Consider the following 23,870-nt stretch of genomic DNA (forward strand, 5'->3'; position numbering starts at 1 on the left):
CATTGTAATAATTCTGTGTAAAGTGAAAGTCAACATGAAACAGCATTCACAAACAAATCTACTCCCATAATGTGACATTCCAGAGTGCAATAGTATATTCAGCGAGTAAGAAAAATGGAATGGCCATTGATTTTACCGATTAAATTGAATAAAACAAAGCCGACACTCATTTCTAAGGAGGCCATCATTAATAGTAATAGTAAACCTATCGCTATTCCCGTCTTATTTGACTTAGGTGGCATCAGCAGAAAAGTAAAGTTGTTTTAGAGACAGATGCACCATAAGATCAGGAACATATAAATAGGTTGGGCTATTTTTTCCGCCTGAACTTTTGACTGATTCAAGATAACATTTTTTAACTACTCAATTTAAAAACATAACTACAAAATGATTCAAGTAGCATTCTCTTTATTAAAAACTTGCAAAACCATGTGGTCAACCAGTGGTCAGCATGGTGTAAATGTGAAACTAGTGCTGTTGAACGATTTGCATAATAGATTTTATAATATATGTTTACAGTGTATATTAATTATGTATATATACATACGCACACACACAGTATATATTTTGAAAATATTTACATGTATTTACATATTCATATAATTTATATTTTATATGTATATACATACGTGTGTGTGTGTGTGTGTGTGTGTGTGTGTGTGTGTGTGTGTGTTTTATTTTACCGTTTTCTCTTAACTGTTATCATATTGTCAACTTGTCTAATTGTAACATTTGTGAATATTGTTTATTCAAAATCACAATTTCTGGAGGGAAAAAAATGCATCTTGGCAAAATATTACACTCGAATGAATCAATTAAATTGGAAAAAATGGCCCGGACCTACAAATAGGGTCAATTGTGGTTTCATTTTGACTCTATGCATCCATTCAGCAGACAAAACAAAAGCTATTTTTGGTGAATAATAGTGCTTGTTGTTATATAGTGCTACCTCGCAGTATGTGGTTACATACAGAATCAAGAGAGATAATTGTGGTAGTCTTGCTGAGTTTTGATTTGAAGCAATGCTTCTCCTGTGGTTTGAGCCTGACAGGTGATCTGTATTTACTTCCACACGAGCCATACACTATTTAATTATGTTACCTTAAATTCAATCAAACAGCACTCAGATTTGACATTTAATCACTTGTTTTAAATGTTGCTCAGTGGGAACTATTTGGTTAACATTGATTTTTGCAAGTAATGTGAGATATATCCAAACAATTCCTCCTGTTAAACAATATAATGTTGAGAAATGCACGGTAATGGCAACATTCCTATAGGGTCCCATGCTCCTTAAGGTCTTGCAGGCCAAGAAGTTCTTAAACCAGTTCTAGTTGAGACCTCCGAGATGGAAGGAGCTTGAGTTGGCTGTCTATGAGCAGTTTCACATTGAACTTTTTCCATATGCAGCTGATAAATATGGATGCGCGCAGAGAGTTTGCAGTCTGCTTCCACAGCCGTAGTATTTGTATAAATGTTTTAAACCCTCACACTCGCGGGGATTCTGACTAGCCAAGCCATTTGCGTGAGCAACAGCTGGTAAATGAGTTGCATAGCTGTTTTATGCATGAGAAAAATGTAGGAGGATATTTCATCTGTCTCTACTCTTAACCTGCAAAGCTATCTGATTGTTGAGCTTTTTACTACAAACCCTTTAACATCTAATCATGCCACTCTCGACCTTGACATGTTGAAACGAGAGCCTTTTGACTTGAATATCAAGTGCGTCTAATGTTGCCCTTTTGATGCGCTGATATGCTATAGATTCACCGTCAGGTGGGTTTGTATGTGAAGAGTGAGGGTTGGGGAAAAGTCAGAATGTAAGTAGTGACACCCTTTTAATTCATTCAGTTTGCTGATTTGCAAAGGAATTCAGCAGGAATTGTATAGTGTTTAAACAAGTAATGCATGCAATATAAGGTAACATTTAATAACAGAAAATATTCATTTCTGTTATTCTATAAATTTTTAGGAAGTAGTTATTAAATATTACCTATAAACATTTCTATTGTTTATGTACTTTTCACTTATTTGTTTATTTTTATTAAATTTTTTGTATTATTTATTATAATTTAAAATGGTATTCAGTTTTATTAAATAATAAATAATATTAAAAACTATAGTTTGCTATTTAAATTTATATCACATAATCATTTCATTCTGAATTTAATATATTTTCTATATGTATCCTGGTTTACATATTCAGGTGACATTTTTAAAACTTGGTTATTCATATCAATTTAATATTTTTTCTATTTCCACCTTGTTTAATGCTATTTCTGTTACTTGTGTAGTGTTTCCTAACCTAAAAATACCTAAATAATATTATATGGTGTCCTAAATTATATATAATTATATATAAAATATAATGATATATTTTTTTAATGTTTATTGATATTTTTTCCCCACTTGGTTTAATGTTGTTCATGTTCATTAAATATATAAATACTATTATATGGTGTTTCTTAAAATAATAATTGAAAATATTTATTAATAAATAATATTTAAAATGATAGGTGGCATTTCAAACTTTGGTTATTCATGTCATTTATTTTCAATTTAATAATAGTTAATAATAACCTTTTTACTACTACTCCTGATACATCTGTGTTGTTTCTTAACCAGAAAATAATGCACAAGATGGTATTCCAATCCCTAGAGTTGTTTTCTAGAGGAGCAGAAGCTCATTGGACATGCTGACCCTCATTTTTTCCCTGTGCCATGTGCCTGCACTTTGTCAAAGGCTCCTGTTGTGGGGACTGGTCACAGTTCACATCTAACCTTTAGCAAGATTAGTCTCTGAGTGACCTATCCTGGATGATGGACTTCCCCTACTCTCTGAAATACCAGCCCTGTCTGTGGCATTATTCAGGTGAATGACAGCCCATATTCCCCTGAGGGACCCGCAGCACTGCTGTGTTGACAGAGCTCGGCACCGCTTTGATGATATTCCACAATGTGATGATGCCTGTGTTACAGCATCAGCACTTTGTGATTTGATGTTGTTTTTCTGTTCTTCTTACAACCTTCATCTGCACAAATCCTCACAGGGTTGGAAATTTGACCCGAGGCAATTCATTATTTGCTGTGCATCAGGTTCTCACCTTGAATTACTTTTTGAAGTAGCAGGGAATAATGCAGTCTGATAGCATATGATATGTCATTTATCTACTTAAAATTACACATTTAGCTAAACCTGTGCCTGTTGGGTTTTATTTTTCACATCTCAACGCTGTATGATTGTTAAAGGCGCTGGACGCACTATGCAGGTGACAAGCATGCAGTCTTGTCTATCTTTTATATGGCTTATTTTGAACACACAAAGACTAGGGCTGTGTGATTTTGGGAAAAATATAATTGCAGTTTTTCAAATAAAGATTGTGACTGCGAAGCTATGCTTGTCTAAATATTTTCTATACATAAATATATATAAATTATGATTATATAAAATAGAATAACAATAATAATTAATATATTTTATTATTTACTACTAAATAACTAAATACTAAATAACAATCTAAAATTTACTAAGTAAAAATATTACTATTGTAATATTTAATTGTTGAAAACAGCATTTAAGAAAAAATAATAAAAGTAATAATTATTTTATTTTACATTACAACTGTAAAATTACAATTTCTAATATTTATAGCTGTCTTAATTTCTTAATTTTAATGTTAAACCTTCAAATTTTGAAGCACTTCACTGCGAAACATGCAGCAAAAATCCAGGTTTGCTGCGCTTGATTGTAGGGCTGCACAATTATTATTCATTTATTTAATTATTATACAAATTATTATTATCACAACAATTATTAATATAATTAATAATAATACTAAATAAAACAAAACAATACATATTACTATTGTACTATATTCTATTTAAAATAAAATAGAATATTTATGAAAGCAATAACATATTAGCACTACTACTAATAATAATAATTATTATTAATAATATTGTAATCATTATTATTATATTTTACATTGCATTGTTTTCTGTTTAATGTAGGCAGAATAAAAGTATTAAAACTTGTAAATCTGATTTCCCTTCATGAAATCTTGTTGCCTAAAGGCCTTTTTACGAGATGCAGTGTGAGGGTTGCTGATGTATTTCATGTACAAGGAGAATCATCTGGGTTGGAAGGGCCGGCCATAACTCAGCTGAATATTTCGTGGTGCCATAATTTGAACGAAATCAATTATACATGCGCGCTTGTGTAATGAATGTAAAAAGAGTTGCCCTATCATTCATAATCTGGAGGGAAGGGGAAATATGAGTGCCTGGCTTGGGCACTTAGTGGCGTTTCTAAAGAGCTGGGTGATACTTGAGCCATGGGGGTGCAGAGGAAGAGATAGAGCCCTTTCCTTTGTGCGCGCAGATTACAGCTCCAAATATAACACCTCGGACACTGATAATGCTGCATCTAATGCACGTTAAAAGTGAGACGGTGACTCAAACTGACAGGGTTTTAGATGGTGCTGGTGCCACAAGTATGGCTCCTGAGTTTGTTAAGGGGTGGTTTATATCACGTAGCCACTAATTTGTTTTACTACAAATTTGGCAGAACAAGACTGAAGTGTGGTTGTGTGTGTGTATATGTCCACTGTCACAATACAGTAAATCTACGATTTGCTTCCTCGTCATAACCTTGTAGAAAAGAGAGAAATAGCTAGCGTTTCTGATGACCTTCAGTCAGAAAAGCTGTAAAATATTACAACCATTAGTATCAAGCACCAACATATGAGTGAAAATTATACACATAAGGGTGGGAAGATGTTATTGATGGTGTTTATGAGATCCCATGGGGAGTGTCATGAAATACCCATTCACTGTCACTGACAGACATTGGGCATTGATTGGAAAAGGATCATGTGTCCTTCGATCACAAATGTTATTACGCAGTTGCCAGCTATTTGCAGCTCGTGTAAAGCATGTCAATAAAGCATTTTGTCACCTTGTCCCTGGTGTAGACCTGTTTAAGACTGTTATTCCTGGAAAATTAGATAATTAGCAATAAGCCACAGTAAGGATTTGTGTTACAGTGATTTTACCATCGATACTGGGTGTTCATGAAAGTGGAGTAACCTTTTTAAACCTTAACTAGTAAAATCATTATAATGCCCCGTTTGCACTGACACAAGCTTTTATAGCTGGAGGTCATAAGGTCATTAGTAGCTGTTTCTGCCGCTGGATGCCCATTAACGCTATTAGTTGGATGCGTTACATGATTTGAAAAACTGACCATACAGTAGTTGAGATAAATCGAATGTAAAAAAAAAAAAAAAAAAAAAAATGGCTGATAAAAAAATCAGAACAAAGTATGTTGGTGTAAATCGGCAGCACTTATTTAGAATCAATAACTTTGTTATGTGATTGTTCTGTCTGTGTGAACGTCCCTTAGTGTACAACTTCAAGTGGCTAAATGTTGTTTAAAACCTAAAGAAATGTGATAAAAGATACCAATATTTAATATATATATGTGACCCTGGCTGTGAAAAAAAAACAAAAAAAAAAAACAAGCCAAAGTCATCTTTTTGTGTGTGTGTGTGATTTATTGTTTTCTACATAAAATCATCCTTCATAAGATAAAGAACATTTTGTGAAAATGTTACCTTGATATCTTTAACATTGACTGACTCTAATATTGAATTAATGGTTAAAATTAAACTTTGATTCTTGTTATCCCATAATTATATTTTTAGCCTGGATTACACAGACAGGGTCTCATATTTTCAAAACCAATATAAAAAAATTAAAATATTCTGGAACAAATGTTGTAAATATAAACATAAATTCATGTTGTAAGCTGTTTATAGTTTTCTGGACAGCATAGCAATGTGGTCGATTTACTGTATATAGAGTTCAACTGATATGTGATCACAAGATCTTCATTTATTTATTTTTAATGTGGCTTGTCCATTCAAAAATCTCATGTATTCATGTTACATTCATCATAAATTATCTTGTTTTATATATAGATATAAAGGTATTGAATTGTGAAAGTAATAAATAAAAACAAGAATTTAACTATATGCCCAGACTTTCTGTTTTGCTAGAGATGTTATAGATGCTAAACTCAGGCTTGGTGCTTGAATTTCTGCGGCATTTATAAGGTCAGCAAAGAACCACATTTGATGGGAATATTTCTTGACATGGTGTGGGCATGTATCAACCCTTTAATACATATGTTTTTGACTTTTAAAATCAATAATTGTTGTTTTGCTAATCAATAAACCTTGTTAACTTTTCTGCGGTGAGCTGATTCCGAGCACTTTGCCTTCATGAATTTGAAAATTGAGGTCACGAACTTACAGTATGTGGGTGATTATTTTTTTTTCTATGAGCTATTTCGTCACCCTCCTGAGAACTGGCACGACTTCTTGGTTCCTATAAGTGCTCCTCCATAACATCCACAGTGTTGATACTTTTGTTTTATTATTCATAACAAGTCAACAGCTTCTTGTTTAATGGTGTTCTCTGAGAGGCTGGCAAAACTGCAGACTGCATGTTTTCTTACAAGCTTGCCAGCAGGCCCCTATTATAGGAGGGGGGAGGAGGACTATATGCAGAGTGCTTTTTTATTAGGCCACTGCAGCCTTCTCTCCATCCACCTGCTGAAATGATTCGTCTTTTTTTGATAGCACTGCTGGAGTCTGCCTTCACAAGGAAACCAAATTACTGTGAGTAAATGGCCTTGTTGGTGTTAGCCTAGGAATCCAGGCCATGTGTATATGTGTAAACAGCGCTCCTGAATCCACCCCTCCAGACATTTTTATCAAGTAATCTGCTGTCGGAGTCGAGCCCTAGTGGCTAGCTGACGTGCGGCAACACTTTGAAGTCACTTTGTGTCTGGCTTCAGCATAACAGCAATATTTGCTCAACCAATGGTGCTATTTTAACCTTTTATTATGTATTTGCAGTCAATTTTGTGTGTGTGTGTGTGTGCGTGTGTGTGTGTGTGTGTGTGTGTATGTATATGTATATGTATATATATATATATATATATATATATATATATATATGTGTGTGTGTGTGTGTGTGTGTGTGTCATACATACATACATACAAACATATTTAAAGCATAAAGTAAATGCACTCATACATACATACATATTTAAAGCATAAAGTAAATGCACTTAAAATACTAAAATGCTGTTACATTAAAATATCTATAAAATATTCAATACAAAATCTTGTGGCCCATTTTACATATATTCACCCTAAAATATTTACTTAGACATTTTTAGTTATCTCAAAAATATTTTAAAACAGATAGTGTACATTTTCGATCAATGAGCTCCTTAAATGTAGGCACTAACTCATTGAATACATTATTGGCTTTCTTACTGAACAATGTCAGTGACCTTTAAATGGCCAAATATCTGCCAAAATATCGATCCATAAAAGCCTTTGAATAGAGTTGTGGAAATACGCATTGAGCTGCAGTATCTTGAAGCACTTGCAAAAACAGTACATCAAAACCGTTCCTAAGCATCTAAAATTGTATTATTTAGCATGGCACACAGAATCGAGCAGGTTGTGGGGCAATGAGCTGGCAGATTGTGTGTGGTTGAGGCTGATAGCTGGTTGGTTGGTTTGATGGAAGCTGTCTCACTGAAGCCCATGTTGAGATTCCGTTCACATCGTCTAAACCCAGCCGGCGTTTCTGCCTCTGGCTTCTGCAGGATGGTGTGAAGCTCACAAAAGCTCTTTGAGGACTCAATCTGCTGTCAGAGACCCTGTGATTTATCTAATGCTGTAAATGAAGGTGGAGGCTGGATTTTTATCAGGCCAGTGTGAGTTAAGGAAGCATGCGTCATGGCTTATTGAGAAGCACTATTACTCAGGTTTTAGGCAGCGTTTGACATGTCTGGATATTTGGAAAGGCTTTTTACTTATGAACATACTGCAATGTTTGTAAAAATATGTGAACAGAAACAGAAATTTCAGTGTTTAACTTTTTTTCCCTCATTTTTTACAGAGTAAATATCTTATATTATTTTTAAATATCAATAAAAACAGGACAATTGTGAGTGTGATATTGCTATTTTACAACAGTTTAATAAACAAGAAGTTAGAATATTAAGTAACTGCATGTTAAACATAATATTGTCAGATTCAGACTAGTTTTGAGTTGTGGGTACTTTAAAGTTTTAAATTACCTTCGCTCAAATGAACAGAATTACTTAAAATTGAAGGGGTCATATGACATTGCTAAAAAGAACATTATTTTGTGTATTTGGTGTAATGCCATGTGTTTATGCAGTTTAAGGTTAAAAAAAAAACACATTATTTTCCACATAATGTATATTACTGTTGCTCCTCTATGCCCCGCCTTTCTGAAACGCATCGATTTTTACAAAGCTGATCGTTCTGAAAAGCGAGGTGTGCTCTGATTCGCCAGCTATCCAGTGCATTGTGATTGGCCGAATTCCTCAAGCATGTGATGGAAATATTACACACCTTACCATACTGTGATGCCGTTTCCCTGTGCAGTGAGACAAAACCAATATTACAAACTAAGCATTTGTTGCATCCAGTGGGGAAATAATTGCTGATTATAATGACTTATAATGTCTTTTTACATATTGCATTGCGTATATAAAACCATGTCTGCATTTGTGATCAGAGCAGCATAAACATAAAACCATGTCTGCATTTGTGATTGGAGAAACGACAAACAACAAGCGCTTCTCTACACTGCTCAAAACTCACATTTGAATCATCAGTGGCAAATTATTTAAATATGAAAATGTACTTACAGCCTGTGAGTCAGAAGCAACAGAATGTCCTTGCAAAGTTGGAATTGCCCCACTTTATAGAAACAGACACCAGCATTGTAGACTACTCTCCCAGGAAACAGTCCTCGTTCTCTGTAAAATGTGCTGCACACATCTGAATATTTGGGTTAAACTGTTCCGTAACAGAGTTGTAAATACAACTTAACCACTGATTTCTAGTTGTGCCCTTTTGGAAGGCCAAACAAAGTAGTTTCACTTTCACAACAAAACACACAGCGTCTCCACAACATGGTGGCAGCGGCAACAGCGAGAATCAAAGTTATGCCTTCTTTCTTTGAGTGAACATTTGGCCGGTGTTATGCAAATCTTCTCACATCATGACGTAGACATGTGGGGCCATGTTGGAATGAGCCGTTTTAGGTAGGCATGGTTGACTTAACTTTTATGAAGAATATCTCTTTGGATTTGAAACTTTATTCATTCCAACCAAACATACATACCTTATTCACCAACAAAGAGCTTATATAACACTCCAAAGAGAAAGGAAAAATTTTAATTGCATCATATGACCCCTTTAAGATTAGTTCATTTTTGCTGAAAAAGATTCAGTGACCCAGGTCAAAATAATATGATCTACCCATAAAACATTGTGTGTTTCAGTGTTGGTGTTTCATTCCTCAGTTAATGTGTTTGAACAAAAAACTTGAGTGAATGATTTATTGACTCAATCATAAAGTCACTTGTGTCTTTCCTGAATTAATTATCTCATTTGGACCTACGGGTCTAACTATGTAACATGCAAAAAGAGTCACTGAAAAAATATATAATAATGTGTGTAATACACACATTAATATATATTTTTCAGTGACTCTTTTACATATAATTTGTTTGTGTTTGTGTGCGTGTGTGTTTATGTCACCACCTACTGGTGTAACTGTTTAAAGTAATAATTCACCCAAAAATTAACATTTTGTCATCATTTACTCACCCTCATGTCATTTCAAACAGCTGAGTCTTTACTCATTTTCAAAAAACATCTAAAGACTCATCTTTTTTTCGCCTGCACTTAACCAACTAATACTAGTACTTACCTTTTCTTTTTTTTTGTCTATCATATTTGAGAAAAAAAAAAAAAAAACCCCTGGCTACGTGTTCTGTACTAGACTAACTGAGACTTGTCATAGCACTTGTATACCGTTGTGTTCTCTCGTTGATCTGATTGTTTCTACTGTTCTCATTTGTAAGTCGCTTTGGATAAAAGCGTCTGCTAAATGATTAAATGTAAATGTAAATGTAAACATTAATGAGTTTTTTTTTTTTTTTCTTATGTTGAACACAGAAGATATTTTGGAGAATGCTGGTAATCAAACAGATGATGGTCCCCATTGACTTCCATAGTATTTCTTTCCCTACATGCAAGTCAATGGGAACCAACAACTGTTTGGTTCTTCAGAATTCTTCAAAATATCTTCTTTTGTGTTCATCATAAGAAAGTTTGCAATGACAGTGAGAAATGATGACAAAATGTCCAATTTTGGGTGAACTATTCTGTTAGAGCCATAATAGACATTGCAAATATGCAAATATGAGAATATTGTATTGTTAAAAATATTATTTACTGCATGTGTATTTTTTATAATCTTTAACAATGTTTATACTGTTATTAAAGATGCTTTTATTATGTCCTTGCTAACTGATGATGTGATTAAGACGTCATATCCGAGATATTGGTGTAGCAAGCAAGAGACGGAGCAATACCGTTTTAGACCGTTGTTCCATATTGTGTTGTTATATAAAGTTAAAAGATTGTTCCTGCTTTGAAGTACAAATAAACGGGAATCAAAAAGAAATATAATGACTTGGATGAGTTCTGTTCCTTCCAGATCACATTATACTGTGGTGTCCCATCTTTTTTCAGCACTATCGCCCACCATTTCTCCATTTTTCCAATGAGATTTGAACTAGCTCTGCATTTATCGCTCTGGACACAGGCAGCATAGTCATGATAATTCTCATCCCATTTCATAATGTCTGCTATGCAATCTCTTCATCTGCCGCCAGTGGAAAGGAGGAAGCACATTATCTATGGCAGAGTATTATAAGAGATTATCCCTGACAGATCTTTTCCCTCGCAGGCACCATTAACCAGGCTTCGGCCCACTTGATATTTCTACCACCTGTGACCGTCATCCGCTGGGCACAAGAATTATTGCCATTGTATTTTTTCCCCCGCTCTATAAATTAATCATGTAAGGAACTACTCTGAATCTGGTTGGACAGTGACCAAGAAACTCCCTCCCTCCTTCCCCGAAGATGCTAGAGTCACATGCATCATTAAAACGCGGCGTGCCATTTGACACAGAGATAACTCTCACGTTTGCCCCTAGTATGATTTGATGCATATTATTGTGCCATAGATTGAAACAGGAAGCTTTTTCCTGACTTTGAAATGTGCAAGGCCCGGGTGGACAACAAAAAACGAGTTGACCTCTCTCTGAAGTGAGCAGGGACTGCTGACGAGACTGAAACATAAATTAGCATTGATCATTTTTGCTCAACATGCCACATTAATGACTTGAGCCTTACAGGGCTTGTTAGACATCCTGTGGAAATAGATTATAATGGTCTTACTAGCTGTCCCAGAAGTCCACCAACTCGATTGTTTTACAAATGGCACATGGTTCTCGGTACATCCAAGGACAGCATTTTGTGTCATTAATGTTGTATTCCCCAGGGACTTTTTTTTTTTTTTTTTTTTTTTAACATAAGGACGTGGTGTATTTAACGCTGGTGGATATTCAACCATTTTTTTCATGTGTCTTAAAATAAGTGTCATTTGTATATAAACTTTTACCCTCTTTTTAAATTATGATACAGCAGAGAAGCATGTATATCAGTTATCTAATACAAGCGTATTAAACACACCTCAAAGGACGGCGGTGCAGGGAAGAGGATTGAATTAATTGATCTGAAGAAGTACGAAAACAGGTAGCATGCAGGGAATCAAATGTACAGGTCAAATTAAGTTCTTCCCCCATTGCGCAGCTATAGTTTCATCCTCCATTTCGCATGCTCACTGGTTATAGATCATCCTTATGCATCTCATAAGGAAAGACATCAAACAAATATCCGGCTATTGACCTCTCCTCCCAGACTTGATTGAGACTCATAGCGGGCTGCAGGAGCAGAATGACAAACAAAGGAGGCAGGAGGTTAAAAAAAATGGAAACCAAATCGATAGAGATGACTGAAATGACGAAGGACTTGAAGGTCAGAGCTTGTGGTCCTTAGAGTAGATAATACAGGAACATAATCAATCTTGTCTAATTTAATCTTTCCCCTCATCTCAGACCTGATCTGCACTCATTTTTTTCCTTCTTTTCATTTTCTGCCCAATGACTGAGTTGCTCTCTGATAGTAATGGTGGATCAAAGAAGTTAGTTGAATGGATAAAAGAACAATACTGACACACAAAGAGCATACTGGTGTTTCATATGTTGATTATTTAGAAATACAATCCTTTGAAAGGATATTCAGTACAGTACTTCAAAATGGACCTGACACTTCTAAATAGACTGATGCTTCAAAGCAATTCCAATACCTCAACACAACAGTGATAATTCAAAACAGATCTGATTCTTCCATAAATAGTGATGTTTTTAAAAAAATGTTGATGCTTTTAACGGTAACTGATGATTCAAATAATTGAATAAACAATATTGATGTTTAAATACGGTGTTGATGCTTCTAAGCAATGCAACTGAATGCTTCAAAGAAATATTGACACTTTAAAGCAATTGTGATGGCTCAAAATCGTGAAAATTCAAAATAGAACTGATGATTTAAAAAAAGATGATTCAAAACATTGACATTTTAAAGCAATTCTGATTATTCAAAACCATTCTGGATATATAGCGATGCGCTCAATACAGTGTTGATAATTCAAAGCATTACTGTTTCCAAAACAGCTCTGAGGCTTCAAGCAATTCTGGTGTCTTAAATGTTGATTGTTTCATAATAATACTGATGCTTCAAAAACAATGTTGATGCTTTAATGCAATTATAGTGGCTTCAAAACAACAGTGCTTAAATTAAAAATAGATCTGATGCTTCAAAAACAAGTGATGTTGCAAAAGACAGATTTCTGATGCTTCAAAACTACTGAAACTTCTAAATGATACTGACACTTGTAAAAAGTACTGATGCTTCAAAATGATATTATTTCAAAAAGACTACTTCAAAGAAATACTGATATTTCCAAACAAATGGGATGCTTTAAAATAATGCTGATTCTTTACAAAATGATGTTTCAAGTCAGAGTTGATGTTTTAAAACAGTTTTGGTGCTTCAAAGCAATTCTGACTAAACCAGGTTTGATATTGTTCACAGAAAATAAAGAATTGTCTGAATGTTACGCGTTATGTATCACGGTGACTTTCAAGGCTTATTCGAAATGTGATGTCCCTAGTGTTCCTATATCGCTCATAAACCACAAGCTGTTCTGCACTCAGAAATGTCAAGAATATTACGCTCATTTGCTAGACATTTGTTACAGTTTGACACTTAAACCGCACGTCCCACCAGGGCCCATATTTGTAAAAGCCAACGTGGTGATGTTGACCCTCATAAATTAAAGTGTGTATTCGACAACTCTGATGTGCTTTAAAGAGTATTGAATTCCTGTGAGGTGGATGAATTGCACACCGCTGTCTCGAAAAAAAGAGGGAGGGTTGACGCCGAATGGCTTACTCCTCTATCATATTCACTGCCCTTTCAAAGTGTATCACCTCCCCTATCGAATCATAATCCTGTTCCTGAGATACGCCGTGCTGAAAATGAAATATGTTAGCAGGTTTGTAAATGTATCACATCATTTTTTCCCAGTGTAAGTGTATAAACCATTACTTTTAGTACAATCCAAACATTGCCTTTGGCAGCTGAATATGTGTCAAGGTTTTGCTGCCGTAAGCCACTGAGGATTTTTTCATATCTCTCTTAGGCCCTTGCACTTTCCAGGTCTGTCTATCTCTCTCTCTCTCTGATTCCCTCTACTCCTGAGAGATATATTGAGGGTAGGCTTGGTATCCAGACTGCAGTTTGATCATCTGTGAGCAGGCCCATAGGCATAGGATTCTGTCTGTCCTTATTTGGATGAATGAATTATTAATATTTCACTGTTTTTCTGAAGTTACAGCTCCCTCTTGCTTGTGTTTGTTTGTTTTTCCTATCTTTTTTTGTTTGTGTCTTTTCTCTCTTTCTCCCTCTCACCCTGTCCCTTGCTCATTCCTTAGCTAACAAAGCTGACTTTTACATAGGGCAGAACACGACTTGCTCCTCTTGCAGTTGAATGGAAATAAAAGAGATTCTGTGACCTTGGAAGATGAAGATGTTGTTGCCATGGGAAACTCTTAATCCTGCTGTCACTCAAGAGCTGCCTAGCAGGTACGATATCCCCGACTTGCCTTTGAATAGCTCATCCTGTTCTGCATAGTGCCCCCACTTCAGCAGAGAGAATGGCTTTTTTGTGCCTCTGTCTAATAATTCTCTCATGCCTCTAGAGACAGATGCATGCTGGGACACAAGCTCTCGTGGTTGGCCCCAGCAGGACATTTTGTCTTGACACAGTTTCTGATTTTTCTCTTCAGCAAGAACTTTCACCCTACTTATTTTGGCAAACTTTGCTGGTTCATAAACAGACTAGCATTTGGAAATTTTATTTCATTGTTTATGTAGCTTTGAAGAATGTTCTAAAGCAGTTTAGTTTTGAATGTTATACTTGGGCACTGAGGGCACGACAACCCAACATTTGTTTCAATCTTACAGAGTAAGTCCGACATTTTGTTACATTTATTGGGGGTAATTTGTTTTTTTTTACTTGTTTTACAGTATATAAATGTGATTGAGAAGCAAAATTGCAAACAAATGTTCACTTTCATAGACTGCACTGTGAATTTAAATATATTAAAATATCTTACTGCACTGGCAGTTTTTTTTTTTTTTTTTTTTTTTTACACATATTTATGCGTTAAAACAATGTAAACAGGCTGCCCAGTGCAGTAAGGAAAAAAGAAATATACTCTTAATAATTATATGTTTAATTATTATAATTATTATAAATAATCTTAACATTTTATGTAATGTTGGCCTCTTATGTAAATGTATCTTGTTTCAGATGGATTTTAAGATATTATCTGTAAAAATTAGACCAAAAATACTTGTAAGGATGGGAGTTTTTTTGCTGTGTTTTTCCTTTTCAGTTTTTTTATATATATTTTATTATTGTTACTACTATTATTATAGGAATAATTAATATAATAAAATAAAATTAGATATCTAAATCTTTTTTTTTTTGTATTTTTAAAAAACTTGTTTACTTGTGCTATGGTACAGTATATTTGGCACCATTTTAGTTTGTTTCATTATGATATATTTGCATATGTTTCCCCCCATAATTAGAAACAAATCCTGTGACCCACCACTTTGAGGTGTGATAGACCATTGTCTTTTACATAATAATTGAAAGAATTATTGATTATTACGTACAGCTAATTCTAGAATTGTACTAAAAACTCTCCATGTGCCATAATCAGGTTGTACACCTGTATATCAGTGGAAAGTTGTTTCAAAAGTCTTTTATAAGTTCCCATTAAAAAGTGCATATTATTTCTCCAAGTGGTTTCATGCAACATCTCAGCTACAACTGCAGCGCTGTAAGGAAAGGCCGTCTGAAGAGGCAGTGTGGCCCTGTTTAAACAAACCAATGTCCCCCAACTCAGTGCCGGTTGCTCCAGCTTATTGCCGTTGTTGTGCTTACAGTAACTATGCCAACTCATAAATGGGCATTTGCATTCAAGCCTCAGGTGCCTCTTTTGATTGCAGCAGCTTTGATATTCAGAAAGCTTAGCTGGAGAGAAAGGAAGGTGCAGAAGCCAGACAGCCTCAGATGGAAGGCAGCAGCTACAGCTATTCAGACAAGGAGTACCTGAGGAGACAAAAACCACATATCTAACAACCGCGCATATCGTAGCTGTTGACAGGCAGACTTTAAGACTTTTGTCTTTTTTTATTTTCAGTCACAGTGCTGATGGAAAACACATGACAAAAAGAACGCTGTGCGGTAATTAACTAACTGCAGTAAATTTCCTGTCGGTTGTAGAAGTTTGCCATTAGATCTTCTGTGACAGATAATTGTTAGTAGCGTCAGGAAATAAATAAATAATCATGCTATGCGCTCCACATATTCAGAAATAATTTCTCTAATTCCACTTGATAGAAATAGCGGTTATACTGAGGGAAAGATAATAGTGATCTACTACTAAAGTGACATGGTTATTTAACATTCAGAGTACGGAAAAATGAATGTAGTTAATATTAACACAATGAATGTATCTAAAAGGATGTGGTTATTAATAACTAAAGCATAGGAAGTTATGTAACCTAGGTTGGCGGCCCTCATTTTAAAGAATTTCCTGCTTGGAGAAATTTGATTCATCTGTAAGTGTAAGTAACTTATTAAGAACTTTCATAGCGTTATGCTAACATTACGATTAAGAAATAAACTTGTCACAAATTACATATTACCTACAATTTCACAGCGTGGATTACCAGTGGATCATCCATTCTTGTCAAACCCAATTCACTTTGAACTGAACGTTGTGACATTTATTAGTAGTGATTTTCTGTAAAATAAACTAAACTGTATAATGTGCATTACTGCGACTCAAAGGTTGAGGTTGGTAAGCTTTTTTTAGATCTTTGGGGGGGGGAAACAGTTTTTGAAAAAACTAATACAAATATCCGGCTATTGACCTCCTTCCGCCCAGACTTGATTGAGACTCATAGCGGGCTGCAGGAAGCAAATGACAAACAAAGGAGCAGGAGGTTAAAAAAAATGGAAAACCAAATCGATATAGATGAACTGAAATGAACGAAGGACTTGAAGGTCAGAGGCTTGTGGCTCCTTAGAGTAGATAATACAGGAACATAATCAATCTTGTCTAATTTAATCTTTCCCCTCATCTCAGACCTGATCTGCATCATTTTTTTCCTTCTTTTTCATTTTTCTGCTGCCCAATGACTGAGTTGCTCTCTGATAGTAATTTGGTGGATCAAAGAAGTTAGTTGAATGGAAGTAAAGAACAATACTGACACACAAAGAGCATACTGGTGTTTTCATATGTTGATTATTTAGAAATACAATCCTTTGAAAGGATATTCAGTACAGTACTTCAAAATGGACCTGACACTTCTAAATAGACTGATGCTTCAAAGCAATTCCAATACCTCAACACAACAGTGATAATTCAAAACAGATCTGATTCTTCCATAAATAGTGATGTTTTAAAAAAATGTTGATGCTTTTAAGCGGTACTGATGATTCAAAATAATTGAATAATATTGATGTTTAAATACGGTGTTGATGCTTCTAAGCAATGCAACTGAATGCTTCAAAGAAATATTGACACTTTAAAGCAATTGTGATGGCTCAAAATCGTGAAAATTCAAAATAGAACTGATGATTTAAAAAAAGATGATTCAAAACATTGACATTTTAAAGCAATTCTGATTATTCAAAACCATTCTGGATATATAACATGCTTCAATACAGTGTTGATAATTCAAAGCATTACTGTTTCAAAACAGATCTGAGGCTTCAAAGCAATTCTGGTGCCTTAAATGTTAATTGTTTCATAATAATACTGATGCTTCAGAACAATGTTGATGCTTTAATGCAATTATAGTGGCTTCAAAACAACAGTGTTAAATTAAAACAGATCTGATGCTTCACAAACAAGTGATGTTGCAAACAGATTTGATGCTTCAAAACTACTGAAACTTCTAAATGATACTGACACTTGTAAAAAGTACTGATGCTTCAAAATGATATTATTTCAAAAAGACTACTTCAAAGAAATACTGATATTTCCAAACAAATGGGATGCTTTAAAAATAATGCGATTCTTTACAAAATGATGTTTCAAGTCAGAGTTGATGTTTTAAAACAGTTTTGATGCTTCAAAGCAATTCTGACTAAACCAGGTTTGATATTGTTCACAGAAAATAAAGAATTGTCTGAATGTTACGCGTTATGTATCACGGTGACTTTCAAGGCTTATTCGAAATGTGATGTCCCTAGTGTTCCTATATCGCTCATAAACCACAAGCTGTTCTGCACTCAGAAATGTCAACCGGAATATTAACGCTCATTTGCAGTAGACATTTGTTTGGGTTACACAGTTTGACACTTAAACCGCACGTCCCACACCAGGGCCCATATTTGTAAAAGCCAACGCGGTGATGTTGACCCCTCATAAATTAAAGTGTGTATTCGACAACTCTGATGTGCTTTAAAGAGTATTGAATTCCTGTGAGGTGGATGAATTGCACACCGCTGTCTCGAAAAAAGAGGGAGGGTTGACGCCGAATGGCTTACTCCTCTATCATATTCACTGCCCTTTCAAAGTGTATCACCTCCCCTATCGAATCATAATCCTGTTCCTGAGATACGCCGTGCTGAAAATGAAATATGTTAGCAGGTTTGTAAATGTATCACACATTTTTCCCAGTGTAAGTGTATAGAACCAATACTTTTAGTACAATCCAAACATTGCCTTTGGCAGCTGAATATGTGTCAAGGTTTTGCTGCCGTAAGCCACTGAGGATTTTTTCATATCTCTCTTAGGCCCTTGCACTTTCCAGGTCTGTCTATCTCTCTCTCTCTCTGATTCCCTCTACTCCTGAGAGATATATTGAGGGTAGGCTTGGTATCCAGACTGCAGTTGATCAGCTGTGAGCAGGCCCATAGGCATAGGATTCTGTCTGTCCTTATTTGGATGAATGAATTATTAATATTTCACTGGTTTATCTGAAGTTACAGCTCCTCTTGCTTGTGTTGTTTTGTTTTCTAATCTTTTTTTTGTCTTTCTCTCTTTCTCCCTCTCACCCTGTCCCTTGCTCATTCCTTAGCTAACAAAGCTGACTTTACATAGGAAGAACACGACTTGCTCCTCTTGCAGTTGAATGGAAATAAAAGAGATTCTGTGACCTTGGAAGATGAAGATGTTGTTGCCATGGGAACTCTTAATCCTGCTGTCACTCAAGAGCTGCCTAGCAGGTACGATATCCCCGACTTGCCTTTGATAGCTCATCTGTTCTGCATAGTCCCCACTTCAGCAGAGAGAATGGCTTTTTGTGCCTCTGTCTAATAATTCTCTCATGCCTCTAGAGACAGATGCATGCTGGGAACAAGCTCTCGTGGTTGCCCCAGCAGGACATTTGTCTTGACACAGTTTCTGATTTTTCTCTTCAGCAAGAACTTCACCCTACTTATTTTGGCAAACTTTGCTTGTTCATAAAAGACTAGCATTGGAAAATTTATTCATGTTTATGTAGCTTTGAAGAATGTTCTAAAGCAGTTTAGTTTTGATGTTATATTGGGCACTGAGCGACAACCCAACATTATTTTTCAATCTTACAGAAGTCCGACATTTTTACATTTATTGTTAGTATTTTTTTTTACTTGTTTTACAGTATATAAATGTATTTGAGAAGCAAAATTGCAAACAAATGTTCACTTTCATAGACTGCACTGTGAATTTAAATATATTAAAATATCTTACTCTCTTAATATTATTTTTTTTTTTTTTTTTACGTATTTATGCTTAAAACAAGTAAACAGGTCTGCCAGTGCAGTAAGGAAAAAAATAAATATACTCTTAATATTATTATTAATTATTATTATTATTATAAATAATCTTAACATTTTATGTAATGTTGCCTCTTATGTAAATGTATCTTGTTTCAAGGATTTTAAGATATTATATCTGTAAAAATTAGACAAAAATACTTGTAAGGATGGGATTTTTTGTGCTGTGTTTCCTTTTCAGTTTTTTTATATATATTTATTATTATTACTACTATTATTATAGTGAATAATTAATATATAAAATAAAATTAGATATTCTAAATCTTTTTTTTTTTTGTATTTTAAAAACTTGTTTACTTTGCTATGTACAGTATATTGCACCATTTTATTTTGTTTCATTATATTATTTGCATTGTTTCCCCCCATAATTAGAACAAACCCGTGACCCACCACTTTGAGTTGAAGACCATTGTTTTACATAATATTGAAAGAATTATTGATATTACGTACAGCTAATTCTAGAATTGTACTAAAACTCTCCATGTGCATAATCAGACCCTGTAAGCAGTGAAGTGTTTCAAAAGTCTTTTAAAGTTCCCATTAAAAAGTGCATATTATTTCTCCAATGATTCATGCAACTCTCAGCACATACTGCAGCGCTGTAAGGAAGAGGCCGTCTGAAGAGGCAGGTGCCCTATTTAAACAAACCAATGTCCCCCACTCAGTGCCAGTGCTCCAGTTATTGCCGTTGTTGTGCTACAGTAACTATGCCAACTCAAATGGGCATTTGCATTCAAGCCACAGGTGCTCTTTTGATTGCACAGCTTGATATTCAGAAAGCTTAGCTGGAGAGAAGGAAGTGCAGAAGCCAGACAGCCTCAGATGGAAGGGCAGCAGCTATTCAGCAAGGAGGACCTGAGGAGACCAAACCCACATATCTAACAACCTGCCATATCGTAGCTTTGAAGGCAGACTTTAAGATTTTTGTCTTTTTTATTTTCAGTCACAGTGCTGATGAAACACTGACAAGCTGTGCGGTAATTAACTGCAGTAAATTTCCTGTCGGTGTAGAAGTTGATTAGATCTCTTGAAGATAATTGGTAGTAGCGTCAGGAAATAAATAAATATCATGTAGCCTCCACATATTCAGAAATAATTCTCACTTGAGAAAATAGGTTATACTGAGGGAAAGAATAATAGTGATCTACTAAAAGTGACATGGTTATTTAACATTCAGATACTGAAAATGAATGTAGTTAATATTTAAACAATGAATGGATCTATAAGGATGTGGTTATAATAATAAGCATAGGAAGTTATTAAACTAGGTTGGCTGCCCTCATTTTAAAGAATTCCTGCTGGAAATTTGATTCATTGTAAGTGTAAGTAAATTATTAAGAACTTTAATAGCGTTATGATAACATTACGATTAGAAATAAAATGTACAAATTCATTTACGCTACAATTTCACAGTGGATTACACAGTGGATCAGTCATTCTTGTCAAACCAATTCACTTGAACTGAACTTGTGACATTTATTAGTATTATTATTATGTAAATAAACTAAAATGTATAATGTGCATTACTGCTCAAAGGTTTGAGGTTGGTAAGATTTTTTAGATCTTTTTGATCAAAAACAGTTTAAAAAAACTAATATTGTGAAATATTTATACAATTTAAAACAATTCTGCAGTTATGCAAAGCTGAATTTTCAGTTGTCATTAATGTCACATGATCTTTCAGAAATCATTCTAATATGCTGATTTGGTAACATTTCTTATTATTATCACAGTTGAAAACGATCATATTGCAAAAAAAAAAATAATAATAATAAAATAAAAATAAAATATATATATATCATATTTATTTTTTTTTTTCATTTAGTACTGCCCAACCCACAGTTACATGTTTCCCAGAAGACAAAATAAGTAAAATTTACCCTGATCTTCAAATTCAAAAAGTAATCACTGGGCGTTTGAACCTTCTGTAATAGTTACATATACAGAATATCCAAGTCCCTAATTTGTCTTCAGTGTGTGAAAAAATGGATCTCAAAATCATACAGTCATTGTTGGTAAAGGTTCAAATACACTAAAATGCTGGAAAGCCAAAGAATTTGTGGTACCGTCACCTGAAGGATTTTTCTCAAGAACAGCAGGCATTTTTCTTCAAGAACAGCAAGGGGACAGAAAAGCTAATAACTGTTGGATCAGGGGAACAACAAGGGACTCATGAAACGCTTGAATCACAAAAAAAATTCAAATATATTTTCTCTTGTGACCAAAAATAAAAACTGTCTTAAACAATAACATGTATTTTGAATGATCCCTGTTATTTTGGTAAAATAATTAAAGGGGTCATATAATGCTACATGCACTTTTACAAGTTGTTTGAACTGAAATGTGTGTTGGCAGTGTTTGTACACAACCACCCTGAAATAATAAAAATGCACCCAGTGTTTTTTTTTTTTTTTTTTTTTTTTTTTTTTGGGCTGGCTGTGTGACGTCACAAAAACAGGCCCCTCCCATGATAGTCTGATTGACCGTAGCATTTCAGCACAGACTGGACTGGCGTCTTACCTTAGACCCGCCCTGAGTGAGCTGTCATCAGTCCGCCATTGTTTCACCGCCGGAGCAGATGTAGACTAAAATGTCTCCTAAGTGATTGAGGTGATTTGTTGTTGGATGTAATAATGGACATAGCAGTCATCATTTACTCCCGACATCTGAGCCGCTGAAGACACAGTGGATTACTTTTGTTTTTGAAGAGAATGTGCCCCCGATAAATGAGTCTATGTTCGCTCAAATCATTTGTGATCCAGCTTCACCTCCAGAAGAAGGTTTATTTAATGAATCTTTGCAAATCGCCTTTCCTAATAATGTAATAATTGGCAAGTTTCACAATGAATGTGTGGCCAAAATAAAAATTACATCAAAAAGAAAATGCTACAAAACCATGTGCTCTTAAAAGAAATGTTAAAAAAGGTAAAAAATACAAAAAAAATAATAAAATATAAACAAAAAATTACACTAAAAATGATAAAAAAGTTTTTTACAACACCATCAATAAAAAATAACAAAACAAACTAACAGACTTTTTATTAAGACCCTAAAGAATCCTATCAACCAATTCAAAGAAAATCTTCAACATATAACACATTCAAAAATTTATCAAATAATGATCTGAACTGTATTTATGAAGGAATTTTCCATATTGACTTTTTACAGGTGTTTTTGTTGTATTTTAAATCTTGCACTTCATTGCGTTGTGTTTTAGGGTTAATGTAAATGTCCATAAAATTACTGGATAATGTCCTGTCAGAAAATTACCAGTATATTTTCCTCTTTTTTTTTTTCATTCCTCCAGAGAGCTTGGAATGAACAGTCCTGCTAAAGAACTGTAGATGCTTCTTTGTATTATATTCATCCCTGTTGTAAATTCCATAAAGGGGTGGGAGCAAAATCATCCATGACAAAAAGTGATGGGGACGTGTCCCCTTCGTAAATGATGGCTAAATGTGGACTACTGTAAGTGTGTTACTCCTCGCTCTAAATGCTTCATTAAATCCCATCGTTCAAAGGACACACAAAAGGGAAAGTGAAAAAAGGTAGCATCTCCCACAGCGCGAGGAGACAGGGGTTCACCCCAGGCAAACACACCCGGACACTTCCATTAGCTTGATGATGCGGGAGGGTAATTTTTTTTTTTTTTTTTTTTTTTTGTCCTCTTCAAGGTTAGGGACCTGTAAAAATGAATTTCATTCACTCTGAGAGAACAGGGAAAAAAAAATTACAGGTGAGTTTTATTTGGGGGAGAAAAATCACAGTTCTTTTCTCTGTGGAGAGGCATACATGTTTCTGAGAGCTTGTTTATTCATTTAAGAAATGATACATTTCACTGGAGTAATTACTACAACATGGGGTAATTAGGGAGGTGGATTGGTGTCTTGGCAGCAGTCAACCGAAACAACAGACCTAGCCACACTGCCATGCGTTACGGGCCTGCCAAAAGTAGGACGTCATGTTGATACGGTTTCTGCTACAAGAGGGGAAATGAAAGCTGTTCCTCTGGCACGTGTTTACGTTGCAGATCTAATGAGCTCAGTGTGGGAAGTTGCTGAAAATAAATGAATAGTGCACATTAGACATAATGCGGACCTGATGTGTTCACACCGGTTTTATGATCTAGATTCATGTTCCAGATTGTGGATTATGAGCTTCTCAAAAGTCTTCTTGTTTTTTCTTCTAGAGAGAATTATTCGACATGGCCCAGTGTTCACCCAAGAGCCCAGTGACAGTGTTTTCCCTTTAAGCGCAGAGGACAACAAGATATTCATTAACTGCAAAGCCAAGGGAAGTCCAGCACCACATTACAAGTACGACTTCTTAAATATCTTACAAATACAAATACAAAAGTCTCAGACCATATGGAAAAAATACTTTTTATTATTTTTTGTTTATTTGTGTGTGCGTTTCTCTCTC

At 34.8% G+C, this 23,870-nt stretch overlaps 1 protein-coding gene across 1 annotated transcript in view; it reads left to right on the forward strand.

Annotated features, from left to right (window-relative positions):
- The window catches only part of LOC109057228 (contactin-4), an 89,065-nt gene that overhangs the window by 31,975 nt on the left and 33,220 nt on the right, over positions 1–23,870 (forward strand). The window contains exons 2-3 of the mRNA XM_042726381.1: positions 18,710–18,857; positions 23,638–23,764. Of these exons, the coding sequence (XP_042582315.1) occupies positions 18,797–18,857; positions 23,638–23,764 (188 nt within the window). The 5' untranslated portion in view covers positions 18,710–18,796. The remainder of the gene's footprint in view (positions 1–18,709; positions 18,858–23,637; positions 23,765–23,870) is intronic.

Source organism: Cyprinus carpio, chromosome B6, assembly GCF_018340385.1.
Source record: "Cyprinus carpio isolate SPL01 chromosome B6, ASM1834038v1, whole genome shotgun sequence".
Lineage (NCBI taxonomy): Eukaryota > Metazoa > Chordata > Actinopteri > Cypriniformes > Cyprinidae > Cyprinus > Cyprinus carpio.